General features: G+C 44.6%; 1 protein-coding gene across 7 annotated transcripts in view; it reads left to right on the top strand.

The window, feature by feature from the left end:
- The first annotated feature begins 13,237 nt into the window (after positions 1 to 13,237).
- CD44 (CD44 molecule (Indian blood group)) overlaps positions 13,238 to 19,702 on the top strand; it is a 91,877-nt gene continuing 85,412 nt past the window's right edge. For all 7 annotated transcript variants that reach the window (XM_011965525.1, XM_011965524.1, XM_011965523.1 and 4 more), the window contains exon 1: positions 13,238 to 13,947. In XM_011965525.1, the coding sequence (XP_011820915.1) occupies positions 13,881 to 13,947 (67 nt within the window). In that variant the 5' untranslated portion in view covers positions 13,238 to 13,880. The remainder of the gene's footprint in view (positions 13,948 to 19,702) is intronic.

The raw sequence follows: 19,702 nt of genomic DNA, 5'->3' as shown, positions 1-19,702 counted from the left end.
CCATATGTATTACATATGGCACATGTATACATATGTAACAAACCTGCACGTTGTGCACATGTACCCTAGAACTTAAAGTAAAATTAAAAAAAAAAAAAGAAAACTGAGAAAAAAAATTATATGACGGGTTGATAGGTGCAGCAAACTACCATGGCACATGTGTACCTACATAACTAACCTTTATGTATGGTGTATACTTTATGTATGTATGTACACTTTCTCTACGTGTATCCCGGAACTTAAAGTAAAATTTAAAAATAAAGTTTTGAATTTGTCCAGTAAATAATAAATAAGTATAAAGCTGAAAATAAATGAGTTCCTTAGTAAGGCTAAGGAACAAAGCTGAGGAGAAAATGGCATGTACGCCCAGATGGCAACACTCTAAAAAAAGCAGGCCCACCTGCGATCCAACACTGAAAGGAAATATGCACAAACAAAAATAACAACGTTTAATAAGAAGTGGGATCTAGGTGAATATTTTTCTTTTAGCTAAAGTTGTTTCTAACATTGCAGAGGCCCTATTTTGTAGAGAAAAGCAGAACATATCGGTAGGGGATACTGCAGGCAGAATCACGTGTATGTGTGTACACTGGCTAGTTCATTGGTGGGGAGCAGGGCCACTGGGCACACTTGCAGAGGGCTTTCTCCCTGCTGAAATGTGGCTCAGCCTCATCTGACCTGCAGATATTAGCCTGACCTTCAAGAAGGCTGCAGCCAGGTGAGATTCTTCTCCTCTCGAGTCTCTTTAGACTTTCAGCAGACACTGAAGTCATAAGTGCAGTTTCCTATAATCATCCCACAGAAAAGGAAAACTCTGTCTCCAGACAGCTTGTATCCTGAGGTATTCAGGAGCCTACCCAAGATGCTGGTGACACCACTGAGACGTGGGAGAGAAGCACATGGGGCAGGACAGGGCAGAGGGAAAGACAACACAGCAAAAACTCTTCTAGAGGAAATAAGATGCAAATGAGCAAAGGGCATGAAGAGAGAAACACATGTTAAGGCGTTGGATGGTAAGTGACTTTCTCAGAGGGTTAAGACAGAAAAAGGTAATATGATTGATTAGTCGGTTTCCTCCATCTACAGAGGCCCTTATTGCAATGCAATGAAAAGGGGCTTTGGTGTGAGACCAGGTTCCATCTGCTTCCTGGCTGTGTGAGTGTGGGCAAATGGCTTAACCTCTCTGATCCTCAGATTCTTTAAGTGGTAATAGCCATTTCTCCAGCACAGCAGTGAGTGAGATGTTCTGAGAAAGCCCTTCTCCCAGTGCCTGTCTGATGACATAGGTGGCACTTCAGTTATTCTCTACTTCTTTCCCCTTGGAGATGGGGCTTTCTGAAACCATCCACAGTACAGGCGTAGACCCAGGCTCTGCCCCAGACAGCAAAGCATTTCCTGTGCCCTCCAAGTCCATCCCATGGGACAGCTCCCTGCCATTCTCCCTTCCTCTCCAACTGGGTACCAGAAAAGCCTGCCACTGCTTACCAGAGGGAAGGGAGAGGTGACCTGAGGGCTGCCCCCGAGCATCTGCTCTGCTCTGCAAGTGAGTTTCCTGATTGCGTGTGACGAGAACGGAAACAAAAGCTGCAATCACTTTTGCACCAACCTAATATAAAAGGTCTGAATCAGGCCACCAGGAGCTGATACTCTGTGGGTGGGGGAAGAAAAAGGGACAAACCCAGGCTGAGGAAGTGGCAGGCTGTAGCAAGACCAAGGTGGGTTGAAGAAAGAGTGAAATTAAACCAAAAAACTCCCCAAAACAGTCATATATGTGACTGGTGGGAGGGGAACCAGGGCAAGAGATAGGAATGAAGGGAAAATAAGGAGAGGATGCAAAATGAGAAAGTGAGGGAGACAGGGAAAAAGAGAAGGGGAGAAAAACTGGGAGTGGGAGAAAAACAGAAATTAAAAGAAGACAAAAAGAATGGGGAGCTTGAGAAAGGTTAAAAATGTCTGGGAAATTGGTAGAATCGCCATCATTCCTCTGCAACCTGGAGAAAGCAAGCGGCACCTACTGAATGCGATGATTTATGGAGCAGGTAATGTTCACTGGGTGAGGAGTGGCTTCTCCGTGGGGTGAAGCAATGGAAATGTTGTTGTTGGTTTGTCTGTGGAGACATGACTACCCCATGCTGGATGTCCCCTGACCCACAACACTAGGTGAGAATAGAGGAAGTTTTCCATCCATGAAAATGGCAAGCAATGACTTGGACATTACTAACAACCACCACTGGTACAGCTCCATCTGGACTGGGACAGAGGACACTGGTTACTTCTGAGAAAGTCAGACTTAGGCGTAACTTGGGCTAAAGTCCAAGCCAAGGGTGTTTCTGGGTTTTCCCTTGCTTTTTTCTGAGTGCTCAGAGTTCTCATGCCCTCACCCACATCTACGACCCTGGGTCAAACATCCTGATGAGGAAAGATCATCTAAACTCATTGACCCAAAGGCAAAAGGGACTGATAAGACTTTAAATGCTCAGATGGTAGACTTTGGGGCATCTGCTGCCTGGCAGACGAGGGGCCAGAAGGATCTTCTCTGAAGGACACCATAGGGTGCTTTGCCTCCTGCCTTCTCATCTTTGTCAATGTCACTCAGAGGTCCCCCGATGGGACTATTCACTACACTTGTGCTGTGGGCTGGATGTAAGATTGGGCCAGATCCCCAGCTCCCATTTCCCACAGAATTGGTGTGAGCATGGGAGGCTTCCTTTTCACTTCTACTGCAGACAGATCAAGTCCACCTAGCATGTGATGGAGACTGTCCTCAAGACAAGGGTGTTTCCATAGAGGTGATGTCAGAGTCACTCAATGTGTGTGTGTGTGTGTGTGTGTGTGTGTGTGTGTGTGTGTGATGTTTACTGAATCTTAATATGTTTTTAGAATAATATTGTTCGATTCAAAAGTAATATACATATTTTTATAATACTTGTACAAAATCACTAGTAGAAAGAGTTTAAAATTACCAATAATGTAATAATAGTATTGTGGTTAGATAAGGGTTTAAAAGTCCTTATCTTTTATGGATACATACTGAATATTTACAGACAAGTGTATGATGTTTGGAATTTGTTTCAAAATAATCCAGCAGTTGGGAAGGAGGTAGGAGGTACAGACAGATAACATGGGCTATGAGTGGGTAATTGTAGAAGCTGGGTAATGGCTGTGTGGAAATTCATTATAATTTTGTCTTTACCTGTATATATTTACGATTGAAATTTTCCATAATTAAAGGTTGTTTTGGGCCGTACGCAGTTGCTCACGCCTGTAGTCCCAGCACTTTGGGAAGCCGAGGCGGGAGGATCTCCTGAGGTTGGGAGTTTGAGACCAGCCTGACCAAAATGGAGAAACCCCATCTCTATTAAAAATACAAAAAATTAGCCAGGTGTGGTGGTGTATGTCTGTAATCTCAGCTACTCGGGAGACTGAGGCAGGAAAATCGCTTGAACCCAGGAGGTGGAGGTTGCGGTGAGCCGAGATCATGCCATTGCACTCCAGCCTGGGCAACAAGACCGAAACTCCAACTCAAAAAAAAAAGAATTTTATCTTCCTTTTGTGCCAAATGTATCTTTCCATTAAACTTTCACTTATTTGAGAAAAAAAATCACCAATGGTCCCACCTCACGTCAGTCCTTTTCCTATTCATAGGTAAACACAGAGATGTTGAAAACAAGACCTTATTGATTTGGTCAGTTTTAATGTTTTGCACAGTCTATTTCAGACTACAATGAACAGGAACTCTTCGAAGGTGGAGGCATGTTCAGTGAGTGAGGCTCACCCAGGTGTCTCCATTCTTATCATTGTGGCATGGTAGGTGTCGTGGACCTAGGAAATAAGTGAAGAAATGAGTACAGACCAAGACATCAACAAGCATAACCCCCCATTAGAAGAAGAAACAGGAGAAAAGACTCAGAGGAGGAGCAAGGGATGGAGAGAGAAATGTAGCAAAGACAACAGCTTCCTGGACTCCACGTTCTTCTCTTTCCTCTGGACTCACAGCTGGACCACAAAACCTTTCCAGCTTTCCTTGCAGTTAGGTGAGGCTACACGACCGGGTTCTGGCCAATGGAATGAGGGTGGAAGTGAAGGTCCCACTATCAGATCTAGCCCATAAAAACCTCACAAACAATTCTCCATACTCTTTTTCCTTCCACCAACTGAATGGACATGACCTCAGTGAACTTGGAAGTCATGTATTGAAAACTGCTGAGTCTCTAACAGCCTGAATTGTTTATCCCTCTTCACCATCCTATCTACCCAGAAACCCTTACAAGTATTAGGTAACCACAGGATAAATGTGTATGTGTTTAAGCCATTCTACCTCATAGCTGAAATTGGACCAAAAACACAGAACGATAAATTCATCTGAAAGGTAGAATGAAAGATAGGCTATAGCCGTATCTATAAAGACAAGGGAAAATAAAATTTTAAGGAAGGTGAGTCAATAATAACAAAGACTGTTTTTTAGATCCTGCTATATTCTAAACTCTTGATAAGTTGAATAGATGCATGATTACATTATATATTTTAAGTTTCATAATAATTATATCAAGCATTAAATGAGGATCTTAAACTCAAAGAGGTTGAGTACATTGCCCAAAATTCCACAGCAAATAAATAATGCTCTTCAACACCATATGATCTTACATCCAAAATAATAAGTCTAAAGAGCCAGTTAAAGTGAATTGCAGAATAGTGGACAGGATTGAGCCAGGGAAAGGAAGGGGGGCGTTTATTGGGCATGGGATGGTGAGGATTGAGTAACAGGACACTGCTCATCCATCAAGATCTGGTTCAGGCACCCTTCTTCTCTATAGAGCCTTTTTGAGCTACACTTGTCAGTATCACCACTCTGAATTTCTTTCTTTTCTTTCTTTCTTTTTTTATTTTTTGAGACAGAGTCTCGCACTGTTGCCCAGCCTGGAGTGCAGTAGTGTGATCTCCGCTCACTGCAAGCTCCGCCTCACAGGTTTATGCCATTCTCCTGCCTCAGCCTCCCAAGTAGCTGGGACTACATGGACTCATCACCATGCCCGGCTAAGTTTTTTTGTATTTTTAGTAGAGATGGGGTTTCATCGTGTTAGCCAGGATAGTCTCAATCTCCTGACCTCGTAATCTGTCTGCCTTGGCCTCCCAAAGTGCTGAGATTACAGGCGTGAGCCACCATGCCCGGCCTCTGAATTTCTTTATTATTTACTACTCCTTATCCAGTGCATTACAAACTTCCTTAGAGTATTACTGGACTTGCTCTCAGGTCGATTTATATGCTAGATTTTTACTGCTTACTCACATTAGGTTCTTCTCTACCTTTAGGCAAATGAAAGGATTACCCTTTCCCAGTCGTCTTGCACTTAAGTGGGATCATGTGACTAGCTCTAGCTAATGGGCTGGAAAAAGAAGTGACATCTATTATTTCTGAGACAAAGCATTTAATCACTGGCATGAGACCTTCTACTATTCTTTTTCTCTGCTGCAGCAATTGTGTTACGAGACAGAGGTAGCACAAGATCAGTGCGCAACTGCACGGAAGATGGTTGTTTTTAGAGAGTTTCCTGAACCCACAGCCAACTTAGCATGGCAAGAAGTCACCTGGGTAATTGTGTTAAACCAATGAGACTTTGCTGATGTTGTTACTGCAGCACAACTCAGAGTATTTTGACAAATACAATTTAACCTTCCATCACGATCAGAGATGTCAAATATTAATCATCAGTGTTACCACTGCCTCATGCTACAGACATGATGTATATTATTAATCCATCAATGGACTTTTATCCATTGAACTGTAAAACCTTAGAATCTTTCTCATCATGGTAAACTAAGCAGTCATTATTAATTGATTACTTGTGAAAATTAGGGGAAACCCACTAAAGTCATTCCATTCCAGTCGGCATAAAATCCAAACTTCTTACTGGGGCCTGAAAAGGGGCACAAGAGCTAGCCTTACCTTCCTCTTCAATCTCATTTCCTACTATTTGCTTCCTCATCACTCTGCTCCATCCACATTAACCTTTTTGGTTCCTCAAACACACTAAGAACACTCCCATCTCAAAGCCTGTACATTTGCTATGCACTTTTTTTTTTTTTTTTTTTTTGGTGCAAATTTGCCTGAAATGTCACCTCTTTGCCCAGACCTTCCTAGTCTCCCTTATTAAAATTGCCTGCACCCTCCACCCACTTCCTCAATGATAATAAAATGCCAGTCGTCTTTTTGTGCTGTTGTATTCTTGGTATTTAGACTAGTGCCTGGAATATAGAGGTACATACAAAATAGTTCTTAAACTAATGAAGGCAACTGATCCACCAACCCTGATCTAGATCATAATCTCTGAAGAGAGAGGGCAGGTCCTTCTTATCTGTGGCTTGTCCTCTGTGGTGAATCCATGTAGTGCATACAGAAGGTGTCCATTAAATCCCCATTGGATGATTAGAAGACTTTTATTTTCCATTGCATCATCATGGAGTCACATCTGTGTCTTTTTGCCTCTTTCACCTTCATAGGCTCTCTCAAGACGTCTCTTCCTTTCTCTCTGCCTAGCCTGCTCTCCCCACATCCTCTCCCATTAAAGTTCAGTTCAATAAGTCTCTTTCTCACCCACACCATGCCTTCTAGAGCAGCATTCTTCTGTGGCTGGGAAACAGTAGCCAGCAATAAAATGCGTTTTGGCCTGGACTCACATCCATGTTCTGTACCTATTCCTTTTCTACAGGATTTGATGCTAAGCCCAGTCAGGACTTGGCAGGAGCCTTATGCCTGTACATTACAGCCCAGAATTTCTACCCTTTGGGTGTTTTAAAGAGAAGCAGCTGTTGCCATCTGCCAGATGAAAGGCTTTGCCTTTGAAAATAGACTGTGAGGCATGTTCAGGCAGAAAGGGACTCTCTGGAGATCTGAGAGGATAGGACTCAGAAGACCTGCCACTCATTTGGATTGCCATACAACTGTAGGCAAAGTATCAGAGATGTCTAGTTTCTATCACAGTGAAGGAGAGAGAATTATGTTCTTTGGGTAGGATGGAATGATGTGGGGAGGGATTGTAGGTGAGGCCAAGTGGTGAAAAGGGCACAGACCTCAGAATCGGAAGACTTGAGGTTTAGAGTCAAAGTCCTGAATTCAAGACCCAATGGTAGCGGCATCCGCCAGCCACCTGAGCCGCCATTTACCCTTTTGTAAAATGGTGTGATGCTCTCCTACATACATCAAGTCTTTTTGGTTGCATGGAACAGAAACCAGCTTATGCTAATGTAAACAGAATAAAAGGAATTTATTGGCAGGATCCAACTGCATTCTTGCCATTGGTTTCTGTAAGGCACAAGTGTGTCAAGAATGGACTAGAAAAAGAAACCCGAAAAGTGTTAGACCTCAAGAAGTATCTCCTGCATTTCTGTGAGCTTCTGCTTTATTCTTATTTCCCCTGCTTCTCTGTCCTCATGGAGGTGTACTGCTGCCCCACAGCTTCCAAGTTTGTGTCTTAAACCTTCAGCCATGCTCTAATCCCAAATGTCAGGAACAAAGACTGATTGATCGGGATTGCTTTAGATGTCTACTACGGAGTCGAATCAGTCCTGGGCATGGGAAGTGAGAGTCACATAGTAAAACTGTGGCTGCCAGAAGCTGCCTTTCACACTCTGGATGAAATATTTAGGGAAGGAACTATAACTTGTGGGTTGGGCCAACAATCCAAAAAGGGTCTTGTGGGTATAATCATCATTGAATAAACTCTCAGGTGCTGTAAAGAGAAAATGGTGTTATTTCTAGTCAGAATATACAACCATCCCACAACGATACTATAAGGAATCAAGGCATAGTCCTGTGCAAATCTAAAATTTTCCATTGACTAGCCAAGGTCTGAGTCTACACATTTAAAGTTGTCTTATTCTAGGATTCTAGTGTTTCAAAGGGCTGTGAGAGTCAGCATTCTTCATCCTCTACCTTAGCAATACTCTTTTCACCTCTTCCACTCCAACAAAAGCTTCCAAAGGAAATCTTTCTTCTTAAAAAAAAAAACTGACTTCCATGATTCAGAATAAAATTTGGTAAAGACTAATGAATTAGGACTCCATTAATTTAGCATTTTTGCTACGTCAAGAATCAGAAAGGGATTAAACTTCTGTATCCCCATATCTCTTAAAGCCAGGAAAGATTTGCTAAGTGAAATAAAAATGTGACTTTGGACAAGTTTTGTAACCTTTCTAAGACTTTGTTTCCTTATCCGTGAAATAGAAATTAACTTTTCATAGGATTGTTGTGACAATTAAATGACATTAGGCTTGACATGTAGAAAGTACTGGCTATTAGCTACGATGTTGAAGATAATGGTAGTTGTAGTGATGGTAGTGATAACTCTAGTGGTGATGGTGGATAATGGTAGCGGTGGTGGTGATGGTGGTGGTTATGATAGTGGCAGTGGTGATGGTGGAGGTGGTGTTAGTCTTCAAGGTAGTCATGGTGGTTGTGGTAGTGTGATGATGGCAATAGTGGCAGTGAAGGAGTGGTGATGATTAATTATGACAGAACCAAGAATGTATAAATTGTTCTCAGCACATGGTAGTCATATACTGAATGAGTGCAGAGAACAAGCCATTTTCAGACAATTACAAGGCTCTTAGTTACCATTTACATATCAACCATGGATATGTCCAAAATAAATCATGCTTAAATGTTCATTAAAACAGATTCCTAAAGCCTTCCAATGGATGTTTAACCACTTTGTATGAAGTGAAGAGGAATAAATATGAATTTTAGTTACTACATGAACATAAAAGAAATATAATTAAAAATAAATATAATTACATTTCCCTTAAATAGTAGTGCATAAAATATAGACTGTTTCACTCATCTTCCTTCCAGACAGCTTGCTACATAAAGTCACATACCATTAATTCAAATCTCATCCTCAAAAATTCACATTTCTAAATTTATTATCATCCAAGTCTAGGATTTGTCCTATCTGCATACTATTTTAACCTCCAAAGGTCTGTGTAAAACCTATTTTGTGGCTAACATGGACCTATCTAAAAAAATCCAGATGCGTCTGTCCCCTTGGCACTTCCAGGGTGCAGCAACTACACCAATTTCTTTATCTGCCATAATTTGAAAGCCTTATTAATCCCAAAGGCTCAGCTCTGTAATCAGACTTGGTTAGCTTGAGACTAATCCTTGGAGGTCACTTATTTTTCATGAAGTTTGCTTCCCAGCTACTGGTTTATTTAGACTTTACTAATAATTATTTCACAAGAGCTTTTTTCACCACTGCTCATTTGTATATGTAGAATTCACACTGTGAATATGAACTAAGTATGAATTTTTTTAAGAGTTAAAGTTCAACGGGAATGTCACTTTTTCTTTACTGTGCCAGATCATTCCTTTTCTGGGAAGCAATCCCATGAAATAATTAAATATTGTTCCTTTAAAAGTCTGTGACCTGCTGCATTTGTAATCCTTGAATTCCACGATTCGGTCCAAGGTCTCCCAGCTTTGCATTTCACACTCCTGCTCACATTTGGTTTAGATTTGGTTTTTTGTTGCTTGAGAGGAGCAGGATTTATTACTACCAGTCAGAAGCCATCAGGCCCCAATATTTCAGCAAAGAACACTAGTCTGCCAGAGTGAGTAATGCTCTGGCTACACTCAAGTGTCCCTGAACCAGTCACCCCAAATAGGATGTCATTGCTTGCATTTATTTAGAAACTGTCAAGTTGTCTACGTGTTTCCACCCACTAGTTCATGTGATTCCTGAAACACCCCTATGTGCTTTGATGGGAGGAAAAAAAATAACAGTCCCTCATGCATTTATGTAATGCTTATTTATGGAGCACAGTGTATATGTTAGGGACTGAGAGCTGAGTATGTGCTAGTGCCCCAGAAGGACATGTCCCTGTTCTCAGGTATCTTAGAGGTCACTGAGTCGCACCACGTGGCAGGCACCCCAGGAAATGGTCTTGATGTCTTCTTTCACTGACTACTCATAATAAACTATGGGAAAGGTCTGATTACCCTTGTTTTGTGGCTGGGATTGCCGAAACTCCCAGAGGTTAAGTCATCCTCTGATAAGGGGGAAAGACAATGCTCAGACCTGGGCTTTCTCAGTCCAAGGCTGCTGATTGCATTCTGGATTTTTTCCAAATAGTGTGACCTCATGTCAACTCAAATCAATTCAAGTTTCCTTTCCAGTTTCCCACATCCCATGGTTTGGCTTAGAAAGAAAGGTGGTGCAACACACAATAGATATCAAGCATCTAAGAGTTTGGAAGGGTTTGTGTGACCACTGAATTAGGCAAGGTGTATTTGGAATGGAAAGTGGATGACAGGGGAGCTCAAAGAGGTGATCCAGGAATTCCCAAAGGTGGGCCTTGACTCAGTAAGTCACCGGGTCTGTTATTTGAAATGAGTCATTTGTGGTATGGGGGCAAATGACTTCAGTCCCTCACCAAACTATCGGGAAGAAGGCAAACAAAATACTCCCCGCTGCTGGGGAGAAGAATCCTAATTACAGCCCCTAGAATTTGCATGCCCTTCTACAGTTTGCAAAGCACTTTCAGACCTGTTTATTCCTTGGTGGAATTGTTTACTGCACTAATGGAAAAGGGACCAGGACTTGATATGGCCTAGTTTGGTAGATTTATATATTTTTAAAGAATAATCCTCTGTCAAAATGTAATTTCATGCAGTAGTCTAGGATATAAAACTGACGCAGGTGGAACTTCTGTGGTTGGGATGGGGCCTGGGGAGGGAGAGGCACAGCTTACTCTTAAGCTTTTACTCTGACCACTATGTCTGCTTCTGAGGAGTCTCTAAAGAACCTCCAGTTTCCATGAAACACAGTAAGACAGACATTGCTCCTAGTGACTCCCCATGTCACTTCACTTTCTTCCTCCAAGAAAAGGAAGCTGAAATCCCTGCAGGTTGCATGAGGTGAGCAAAGCTGCTCATGGTCCTGTATTCTTGTGCATGGAACCTCCCAGGGCTGGTTTCTCACATGGGTAGGGCCTGAAGTCTTATCTGGGAGTCAGTTTGCCCCCAGTTGTTTCAAGAAATAAAGTGTCCTCTTGGTCGCAGACAGCAGCAGCAACAACTTTTTCCTGCGGACTGGCAGCATTTTCTAAGCACCGGCTCTTCAGGTGGGAGTTTCGGGGCACTGTCTTCATTCCAGACTGGCAGCTCTTTGAGTCATGGCGTGCCAGCTTCTGAGTGGCTGAGGACTAGATCCAGACAAGGATTTTTCAGTCCCAAACACTCTTCCTGAAAATGCAAGAGGAGTAGTCTTTAGTCAAACAGAAAAGTTTGCACTGGACTAGACAATGGTGGTGGTTGCACAATACTGTTAAGGTACTACATGCCACGGATATATACGCTTCTAAAAGGGGGAAACGGTAAATTTTATCTTATGCGTATTTTAACATAATAATGATAATAATTTTAACTATGTACATTGGCTCCTTATTTCCTACAGGATCAAGTTCAAACTCCCTGGCATAGCTTACACCCTGTACTCCCCACACCTGTAACCTCATGTCTGCTATCTTCCCCCAGCCCCTTCATCTGATCTATGTTCAGATCAGCTGACATTGTTCTGTATTCTCTGGACAAGCCATGTTCTTTCACTTTTCTATGCTCAAACATAATTTTGCTTTTAGTAATGACAGCAAACACTTATTTAAAGTGCTTACTACATGCATATATATACATAAATCTAGTGCTTAATATATGCAGGGCTTTTGAGTCATTTAATCCTCATCAATTCTATGGAGTACATAGATACTATTATTAAGCCCATTTTATACTTGAGAAAATTCAGCTAATTGCGTTAGTCAATGTCACACGACTAAGAAGCAGTCAAAATAGGGTTTGGATCTAGGTGTTCTGACTCCTGAATCCAGGCTGTTCATCATTACACAGTACCACCTATGAATGACTTGTCCCTGTAGTTTCATCTGAAGAATTCCTCCTCCTCCTTTGAGGTCTGCCTCAAATATCACTTCCCCTGTGAAGACTGGTGTTCTCCAGGACACAGTGTGACTCCCTTCTCTAGGAACGGTAGCACCCTGAACACACATATTTTGCAACATATTTCACCTTGCATGGTAAAGGCCTGCTTGTGAGTTAGTTTCCCTACCAGAGGGTGAAGGCCCTGGAGATAGCGCCAGGTCTCGTTTACCTTGATACCCCACAACACTCATTACATGTTTGACGAATGAATGCATAGGTGGATAGTTGGGTGCATTTCTCTCAACTTTTCAATTTCTTGAAATAAATAAAATCTTACCTTCCCTCGGAAGTTCTGGCATGGTTCCTTCAGTCTTGCCACAGCCACTGATAATGACTTTCATTTTCTGTGCAACTCACCAGGCAAGAAGTCCTTGCAGATTTACTTTTAGTAGTTCACATGAAAAATAAATACTGTGTTTGATTTCCAAACATTAAACCATAGTGTATTATAGGTAGACATAGAGTTATCATTCAAAGTATGATATTTCAATCTCAAAAGGCTTCCCCTGAAGAATATTACAATCTCTTCCTCTCTTTAAGATCTGCTGGGTAGAAGAGGTGGGAGAAAATGAATTAATGTTTACACAGAAAGGAGGATAATGGGGGCAAAAAATAATAGATGAATGTATGGGTGGATGAGAGAATGGATAAAATGACAGGTGGATATGTTGATCATGGACAGATGGGAAATGAGTGGATATATCAATAAACAGATATGTGGGTGGATGGGTGGAGAAGAGGATGGTGGATGGTTGTGGGTTTATGAAGAGATGTGAAAAAGGAAGTGTGGAATGATGATTGAGAAGTTGTATGGGAAGATGAATAGAAGAATAGGTGTATGAATAAATTAAAAGATGTGTGGCTGAAAGAATTAATGAATGAATGGGATGATGGATGGACCTAAGTGGTTAGTGGATGGACAAGAGGATGCATGGATGCGAGAGTCCTGGAAAGACATAAGGAAAGATGGGTGGATAGATGGATGGGTGGATGGAAGGGTATTTAGGAAGATGAATGAGCATGTGTGTGGAGAGAGGTGCCCACACCCACTGGCTTGAACACATGGGTTAGCCGAGCCAAATGCCAGCCCTATGACCGGCCATCAGTAGCTTTCCCTGAGCCGTTCTGCCAAGAAGCAAAAACTTATTCAAGCCATGTGGACTTCACTTGTTTTTGAGGGGGAAAAGAATGAGCTCTCCCTCTTTCCACCTGGAAGATTCACCAACTCCCCACCCCTCACTCCCCACTGTGGGCATGGAGGCACTGTGCCACCCAGGGCAAGACCTCGCCCTGTCTCCAGCTCCTCTCCCAGGACATCCAACTACCTGTGTAACCCAGAGATCTTTCTCCAGCCGGATTCAAAGAGAAATTTAGCGGGAAAAGAGAGGCCAAAGGCTGAACCCAACGGTGCAAGCTTTTATAATGCAGTCATCCTCTGTCCTGATGTCGCGGGGCCAGCGGGAGAAGAAAGCCAGTGCGTCCCGGGTCGCAGGGGCCGGTGGGGTTCGGAGGCACAAGCACCCCGCGACACTCCAGGTTCCCCGACCCACGTCCACGGAAGCCCCGATTATTTACAGCCTCAGCAGAGCACGGGGCGGAGGCAGAGGGGCCCGCCCAGGAGGGCTGCTACTTCTTTAAACCTCTGACGGCTGCTTAGTCACAGCCCCCCTCGCTTGGGTGTGTCCTTCGCTCGCTCCCTCCCTCCGTCTTAGGTCACCGTTTAAACCTCGAATAAAAACTGCAGCCAACTTCCGAGGCAGCCTCATTGCCCAGCGGACCCCAGCCTCTGCCAGGTTCGGTCCGCCATCCTCGTCCCGTCCTCCACCGGCCCCTGCCCCGCGCTCAGGGATCCTCCAGCCCCTTTCCCCCGCGCCCTCCGTTCTCTCTGGACACCATGGACAAGTTTTGGTGGTACGCAGCCTGGGGACTCTGCCTCTTGCAGCTGAGCCTGGCGCAGATCGGTGAGTGCCCGCCGCATCCTGGGCAGCAAGATGGGTGCGGGGTGCGCAGCGCGGACCCCGAGGTAGCCCCTCCGGCTGAGTCGGCCCTGGGGGACTGGAGTCAAGTGAGTTGCCTGCGAAGTGCATTGGGCATCGGAAAGCAGGGCTGGGATTGCGCTAAACTTTACGTTGGAGAATGTGTCTGTGGAAGCACCGTTTGGTTGAAAGAAAAAGAGAAAGAGAAGAAAGTTTGTTGGGCAGGCTGCCGGCACGCAGTTTTGGGCGAGGTCGCTAGAGCTGGAGCACATGGCAGAAAGTAACCGTTCTCCTGGATGCGCGCAGTGTCTGGACTAACAGGCTCCTGTGCCCAAGGGCTCGTCAAGCCCCACCGGGCTGTGTCTAGGCAGGGCAGAGCTAGGCGGGGCAGGAACTGGGGCTAGAAAAGGGCGAATGGCTGTTACCAAGGTGGTCACAGAAGGGGTCACAATTGCAAGTGTGAGACTGGCTGGCAATGGGTTTTCCAGAAAGGGGTCCTGGGTTCTCCCAACTACCCACTGAGCATTGTTCCAAAGCTTACAGTCCGCACTGCCACTGCCACCTTAGCGCTGTGGAAGCCTGAACCAGCTCTGCGGTGAAGTCTTGGGTCTCCATGAGATTCCAGCCTGGGACAGGGAGCATGAATAGGAGAGGCAACCACTGGACCAGCTGCTTGGTCCTTGCTACCTCCTGCTTCTGCCAATCAGTGTGGGGGAAATCTCAACAGTAAGGTGGCTCATATTCCCTGCCTGGCAGCCTCAGAGCAGAGAGAAGAGCCTTGATACCAGGGCGACATCAGGGACACTGGGGCTAGGACTCCAGTATCTCATCCCAACAGGGTCAGTGCTATGAAGGGGAGGGGCTGCGTGTAAGGTGTATTCTAGCACGGCTCAATTCCAAGCATTCTCTTTCTTTGTCTATATATGTACAGCTAATTACACGGCCAATTCGCTTATTGCTGGCCAAAATTAATTTTTCTCTTAAGAAGTGCCAGCTGGGTCATTAAGACAGCTCAACCTGCATGCAGTAAATTCTACTCAGCAAATATTTATTAACCCAGTTCCACGGGGGTACTGAGAAAGTGAAACGCAGTCCCACCTGGTTACTTTAGATTGAGTACCCAGTATAACTTATCTTGAATTACTTTCTGCTTTCTGTATCTTCCTACTTTCGGCAGTAGGAAGAAAGTGACCCTAGGTAGAGGCTAGACAGGATGAGTTCTTTGTGCACATGCATCTCCCTTTCTGTGTGAGTAGGAGGTCATTACTAGGTGGGGACTTGGGGATCTAGGATTTATACTACTGAAGCTGAAATAGTAATAAGAATGACAGCAATAACACAGCCGGTCATGGTGGCTCATGCCTCTAATTCCGGGACTTTGGGAGGCTGAGGCAGCAAATTTCCTGAGGTCAGGAGTTCGAGACCAGCCTTGGCCAACATGGTGAAACCCCATCTTACAAAAAATACAAAAATTAGCAGGGTGTGGTGCTGCAAACCTGTAGTCCCAGCTCCTTGGGACGCCGAGGCGGGAGAATTGCTTGAACCCAGGAGGCTAAGGTTGCAGTGAGCCAAGATTATGCCATTGCACTCCAGCCTGGGTGACAGAGCATGACTCTGTTAAAAAAAGCAATACAGCACTAGCTACCATGTACTGTATATTTTCACTGTGCCAGGCATTATGTTAAATCCTTTCCATGTGTTATCTCATTCTCCCCTCACAATGGCCTAGTAAGAAGTTTCCTGTTATCAGGCCTGTTTGACAGGAGGAAAACTGATGCTTAGAGAGGTTAAGTGACTTGCTGGCATTCACATAGCCAGGAGCAGTGCTGGATGGAAACCCAGCTCCACTGAGCTCCAAAGCCTAGGCTTAGAATATGTTAGACTGTATAAGATGGACAAACTTGGAAAAGATTCAAGGAGGAAAGGATTTTGGTGGACTCTAGGCCTTAGGGAAAGTTCCAAAAGGGACTGGAGTTCAAATAAGCCCTTGAAAAGTGGAAACACTCAGGATGGGAGAGAAGAGTCAAGTTGGAGATCAGGGAGAGCCCTGGGCCTGGCCTCAGAGAAGAGGGCCCTGGTGGTTTCCCTATGGCCTCTAGGGAAGTTTATTTGTATGTTACCTACCAGTGCCATCTTCTGCTTTGTCTTTGGGCATTCTGACTCCTGACTCCTTCCAACTTGTCTCCCTGATTCTTCTAAAGGGCCCCACCTCCAAATATTTGGCACGTCCTAACCCTTGAGGTTCTCCCAGAGACCGGCAGGCTCCCTCCTGCCCCGAGTTTCCACGGCCCCTTTGTGCAGCATCATTTAGAGGAAGCACAATGAAGTGCCAGTAGCAATAACTGCCCCGGCCCTCACTTTCATGTGCTTGTAAAGTTGTTTGGCAGGAACTGAGACTTGGAAAGGAGACATGACTTTGTCACAGGGCTTGGGGCTGGGCATGGGGTGGGTGGCGGGAGGGAGAAGGAGGAAGGGGGAAGGAAAGGAGCTCTTGTTGCCCCATTCTGGGGAGTGGTGGACTCTGGACAACCAAGAGGAAACTTTGGAAAGGAGCAAGGCTTTCGGGAAGAGAAGGGGATCCAGTCTTTGTATGGGAAAGCAAAAAGTGGAGAAATGGCCAAATGTAGTTAAGTGACATTGGACCCAGAAACTCTGAGTTGGGGAACAGATATCTTGAATTAGGGGTCCTGTGTAGGAGGAAGAAAGTGACCCTTGGTGGAGGCCAGCAGGGATGAGTCCTTCATTCACATGCATCTCCTTTTCTCTGTGGGCGAGGGGCTGTTTGCTTGGGAATTGCATGCCTGGTGTTGAGAAAGAGGTGAACGTCTGAGAGTCCTGGGGCTTGGGGCTGGCACATACCTTTCTGCTCTTTTCTCTCTAATTGAGCATTAGAGACTCCGCCCCTTGCGGGGAGTTAGAACTTTGGCTGTGTTTTCCCATGTGAAGAAGCAAAGAGGCAAAGCTTCATCTCTGTGGCGGCTAGCATTGATTAATTGAGGTATTCCCCATTCACACATTGGACATCTACTTCCTGCAAAGGCATGGTGACAAGTCCATGTGTGGGAGGCTGGCAGCCAGAAGGAAAATGTTCCGTTTGTTTTTTCCCAAACTGCCCCACAAAGGAGGGGATGCTGGACAGCATGGAATTCTTAGTTTATGACAGATTCCCTTCCATTCATTCAGAAACTATTTCCTGACTCATTGTCATAGACTCAGAGATGGGAACTCTAAGGATCATTTAGAAAACCTGAAAGAGAGGGACTAGTGACTTCCCCTCTCTGAGACTTGTTAAGATATTAGGGCAGGGCATTTTTCACTGGTCTGTCATATACCTCTATCATGAGGACTGTGGGAGCCTCAACCCCAACCCCTGCACTGGGCGGGGAGGGTGTGATCTACTGGGGTAACAACATTTGTTTCACGCCTTAAATACTACCTTACACAGTCATTACAATTTTATATATTACTCTACAATATACCCAATTTGAATTTAATGCAATAATCATGACATATATTTTTGACCATATAGCAGCGTTGGTGTTTGAGAAAGATTCTCTGTATTGTCCTGGGGCTTCTAGCACCTCTTGGAACATCACTAGATGGTTAGGAGCACCGAAGTTTCAAAAGCCTGACACTCTGCTATGGTACCATATGGTCCTATGTAAACCAGGGCCCTAAGTCCTGAGTCCCTAGGAAATGCCACTCAGGGAGCACTGACTCTATGCTAGACATGAAGCCAGGGGGTAGCACAGGATATCTTATCTAAGCCTCCCAACAGCCCTATACACCTAGCACTCTCTTAACTACATTTTCTAGATAAAGAGATCGAGACTTGTGGAGATGGCATGACTTGCCCCAGGGTCCAGTGGTGGAGTTGGGATTTCCCTGCCATCTAACATCCTCCTATGTTAGACTCCAGTGCTTATGCTCCTTCAATTCATTACGTGTCTGGAGGACTTTGAAAACTGTGCGTGGCTCTCCCACACTCCCTGTCTCCTGTGGCTAGCATAAGTAAAGCGTTGCATGGGTGGCTTCTCTCTCCACCCCCGGCAGGCTGTGGACTCTTGGCTGTCCTGCCCTGGCCTGTCTCCCCAGGTTTGGCCACAGATATCAGAAATGCCAACCAAGTTATTTGTAACTAAAATAAGTCACTTCCCTTATCAGAGTCCAGCTGCCCTCCCAGACATGCTCTCATTTGCAGGCTTGGAATAAAGGGAGAGGTGGTTGCTTGTCTACGAGACAAGTTAGGGCAATGCCCTCTGCCTGAATATTAGGAAAGCAGCACTACAGGAGCGCTCACTCTGACCTGGCAAGCATTTCACATGCACTGACCCAGAGACCCACTCCTCACATCTCATTAGTAGGTTGTGTGACCCCTGGCAGGAAGCTGACATGGGTCTTGAACTGAAACCCAGTGTGTGGCTCTAGGTGACACATGGCCACCCAAGTGAGGTTTTGGATCCACCTGCAGTGTCAGATGCTTCAAGGCTGGGGTCCACTGATGGAGAGGAGGTGGTTGGAGATCACCTGGGCCTCCCCAGCACTGCCTCCTGGCTGGGGCTGGGGCTGGGGCTGGGGATAAGAGAGTAACTGCACTTGTGTTTCCCCAGCACCTTCACTTTAGCTCACTCCAGCCAAGAGCCTGAAAGGGAAGTGGTTCTTGTGAAAGAATGAGCTGAAGCACGTGGCAGATGCTACCAGGCACTGTGTAGTTTTCAAAGGGGATCTTTTTCTGCCTCAGAGAGAAATTCTGGGGTTTGAACAGCAAGAAGCCGATGACTCAACTTCCTTTGTGTCCCTGCTTTAATGGGAAGGTTGCAGGCATTCTTTAGAATGGCAGGGTAGGTTGATACCTTCTACCTTAAATTTGAATCCCACTTTTCACTCACTTAGCAGGTTGAATTTTTTTAAGTGCAGCCCCCACGACTGCCCAACTGGGTTTGGAAGGCAAGCCCAATTTGCCAGAGTAAACCAGAAGGGGTGCTTTCTAAAGTTTGTGGTTCTGGAGTCTGGTCTGGCATGGATACAGTCATTGTGTGTTCCAGATTTTCCAGGAGAGTCAGGATCTCAAATATGCAAACACTCTACCAATTGACGTATAGTGTATATGTTGACTAAATGTTTATATATTTTTCCACAAATAAATACATGACTTCATGTAATTGAAAGTCAAACACTTTTAAAAAAATGCTTTTTGCATAAAGAAATTCACATCTTTACAACTCCTTAACTAGGATGGTGTCAATTAAATTAATGTTTGATCCAGGACATGTGTACTTTGGAGATAAGTCTTTCATATTCCTCCTCTCTCCATTGCTCAGTCACCCCACTGTGTGACGTACCAAGATAAGCCACATGTTTGATTCTTGTTTGCTGGATGTGGACATATATACATCGCAGGTGTGCCTGTAAGTACGTGCCTGATGGATCTATGTGTGTGGTGGGAATTGGTGATGCCAAAGAATGCTAAAGACTTTCATGCCCCTTAAAGGGGAAAATAACCACAAGAAAACAAATTCCAATGTATCTTCTCCTGTCCATCTTCTGCAGCACTGGGGGAGTCCCCAGATAACAAGGATCATGTCACATTCATTTTTGTGGGCCCAGATCCCAGTAGTATTGACACATAACTGTTGAACTTCAATGAATGTCTAGAATATAAGTCATGCTATCTATATATATGGAAGCATGCTGTCAGTATGGCTAAGGTGCAAATAGATTTATGTGTAAGTGAGAACCG

This window comes from Mandrillus leucophaeus, unplaced genomic scaffold (assembly GCF_000951045.1).
Source record: "Mandrillus leucophaeus isolate KB7577 unplaced genomic scaffold, Mleu.le_1.0 Scaffold73, whole genome shotgun sequence".
NCBI classification, from domain to species: domain Eukaryota; kingdom Metazoa; phylum Chordata; class Mammalia; order Primates; family Cercopithecidae; genus Mandrillus; species Mandrillus leucophaeus.
Note: the sequence above shows the minus strand (reverse complement) of the source record. Positions and strands in the feature narration are given on the sequence as shown.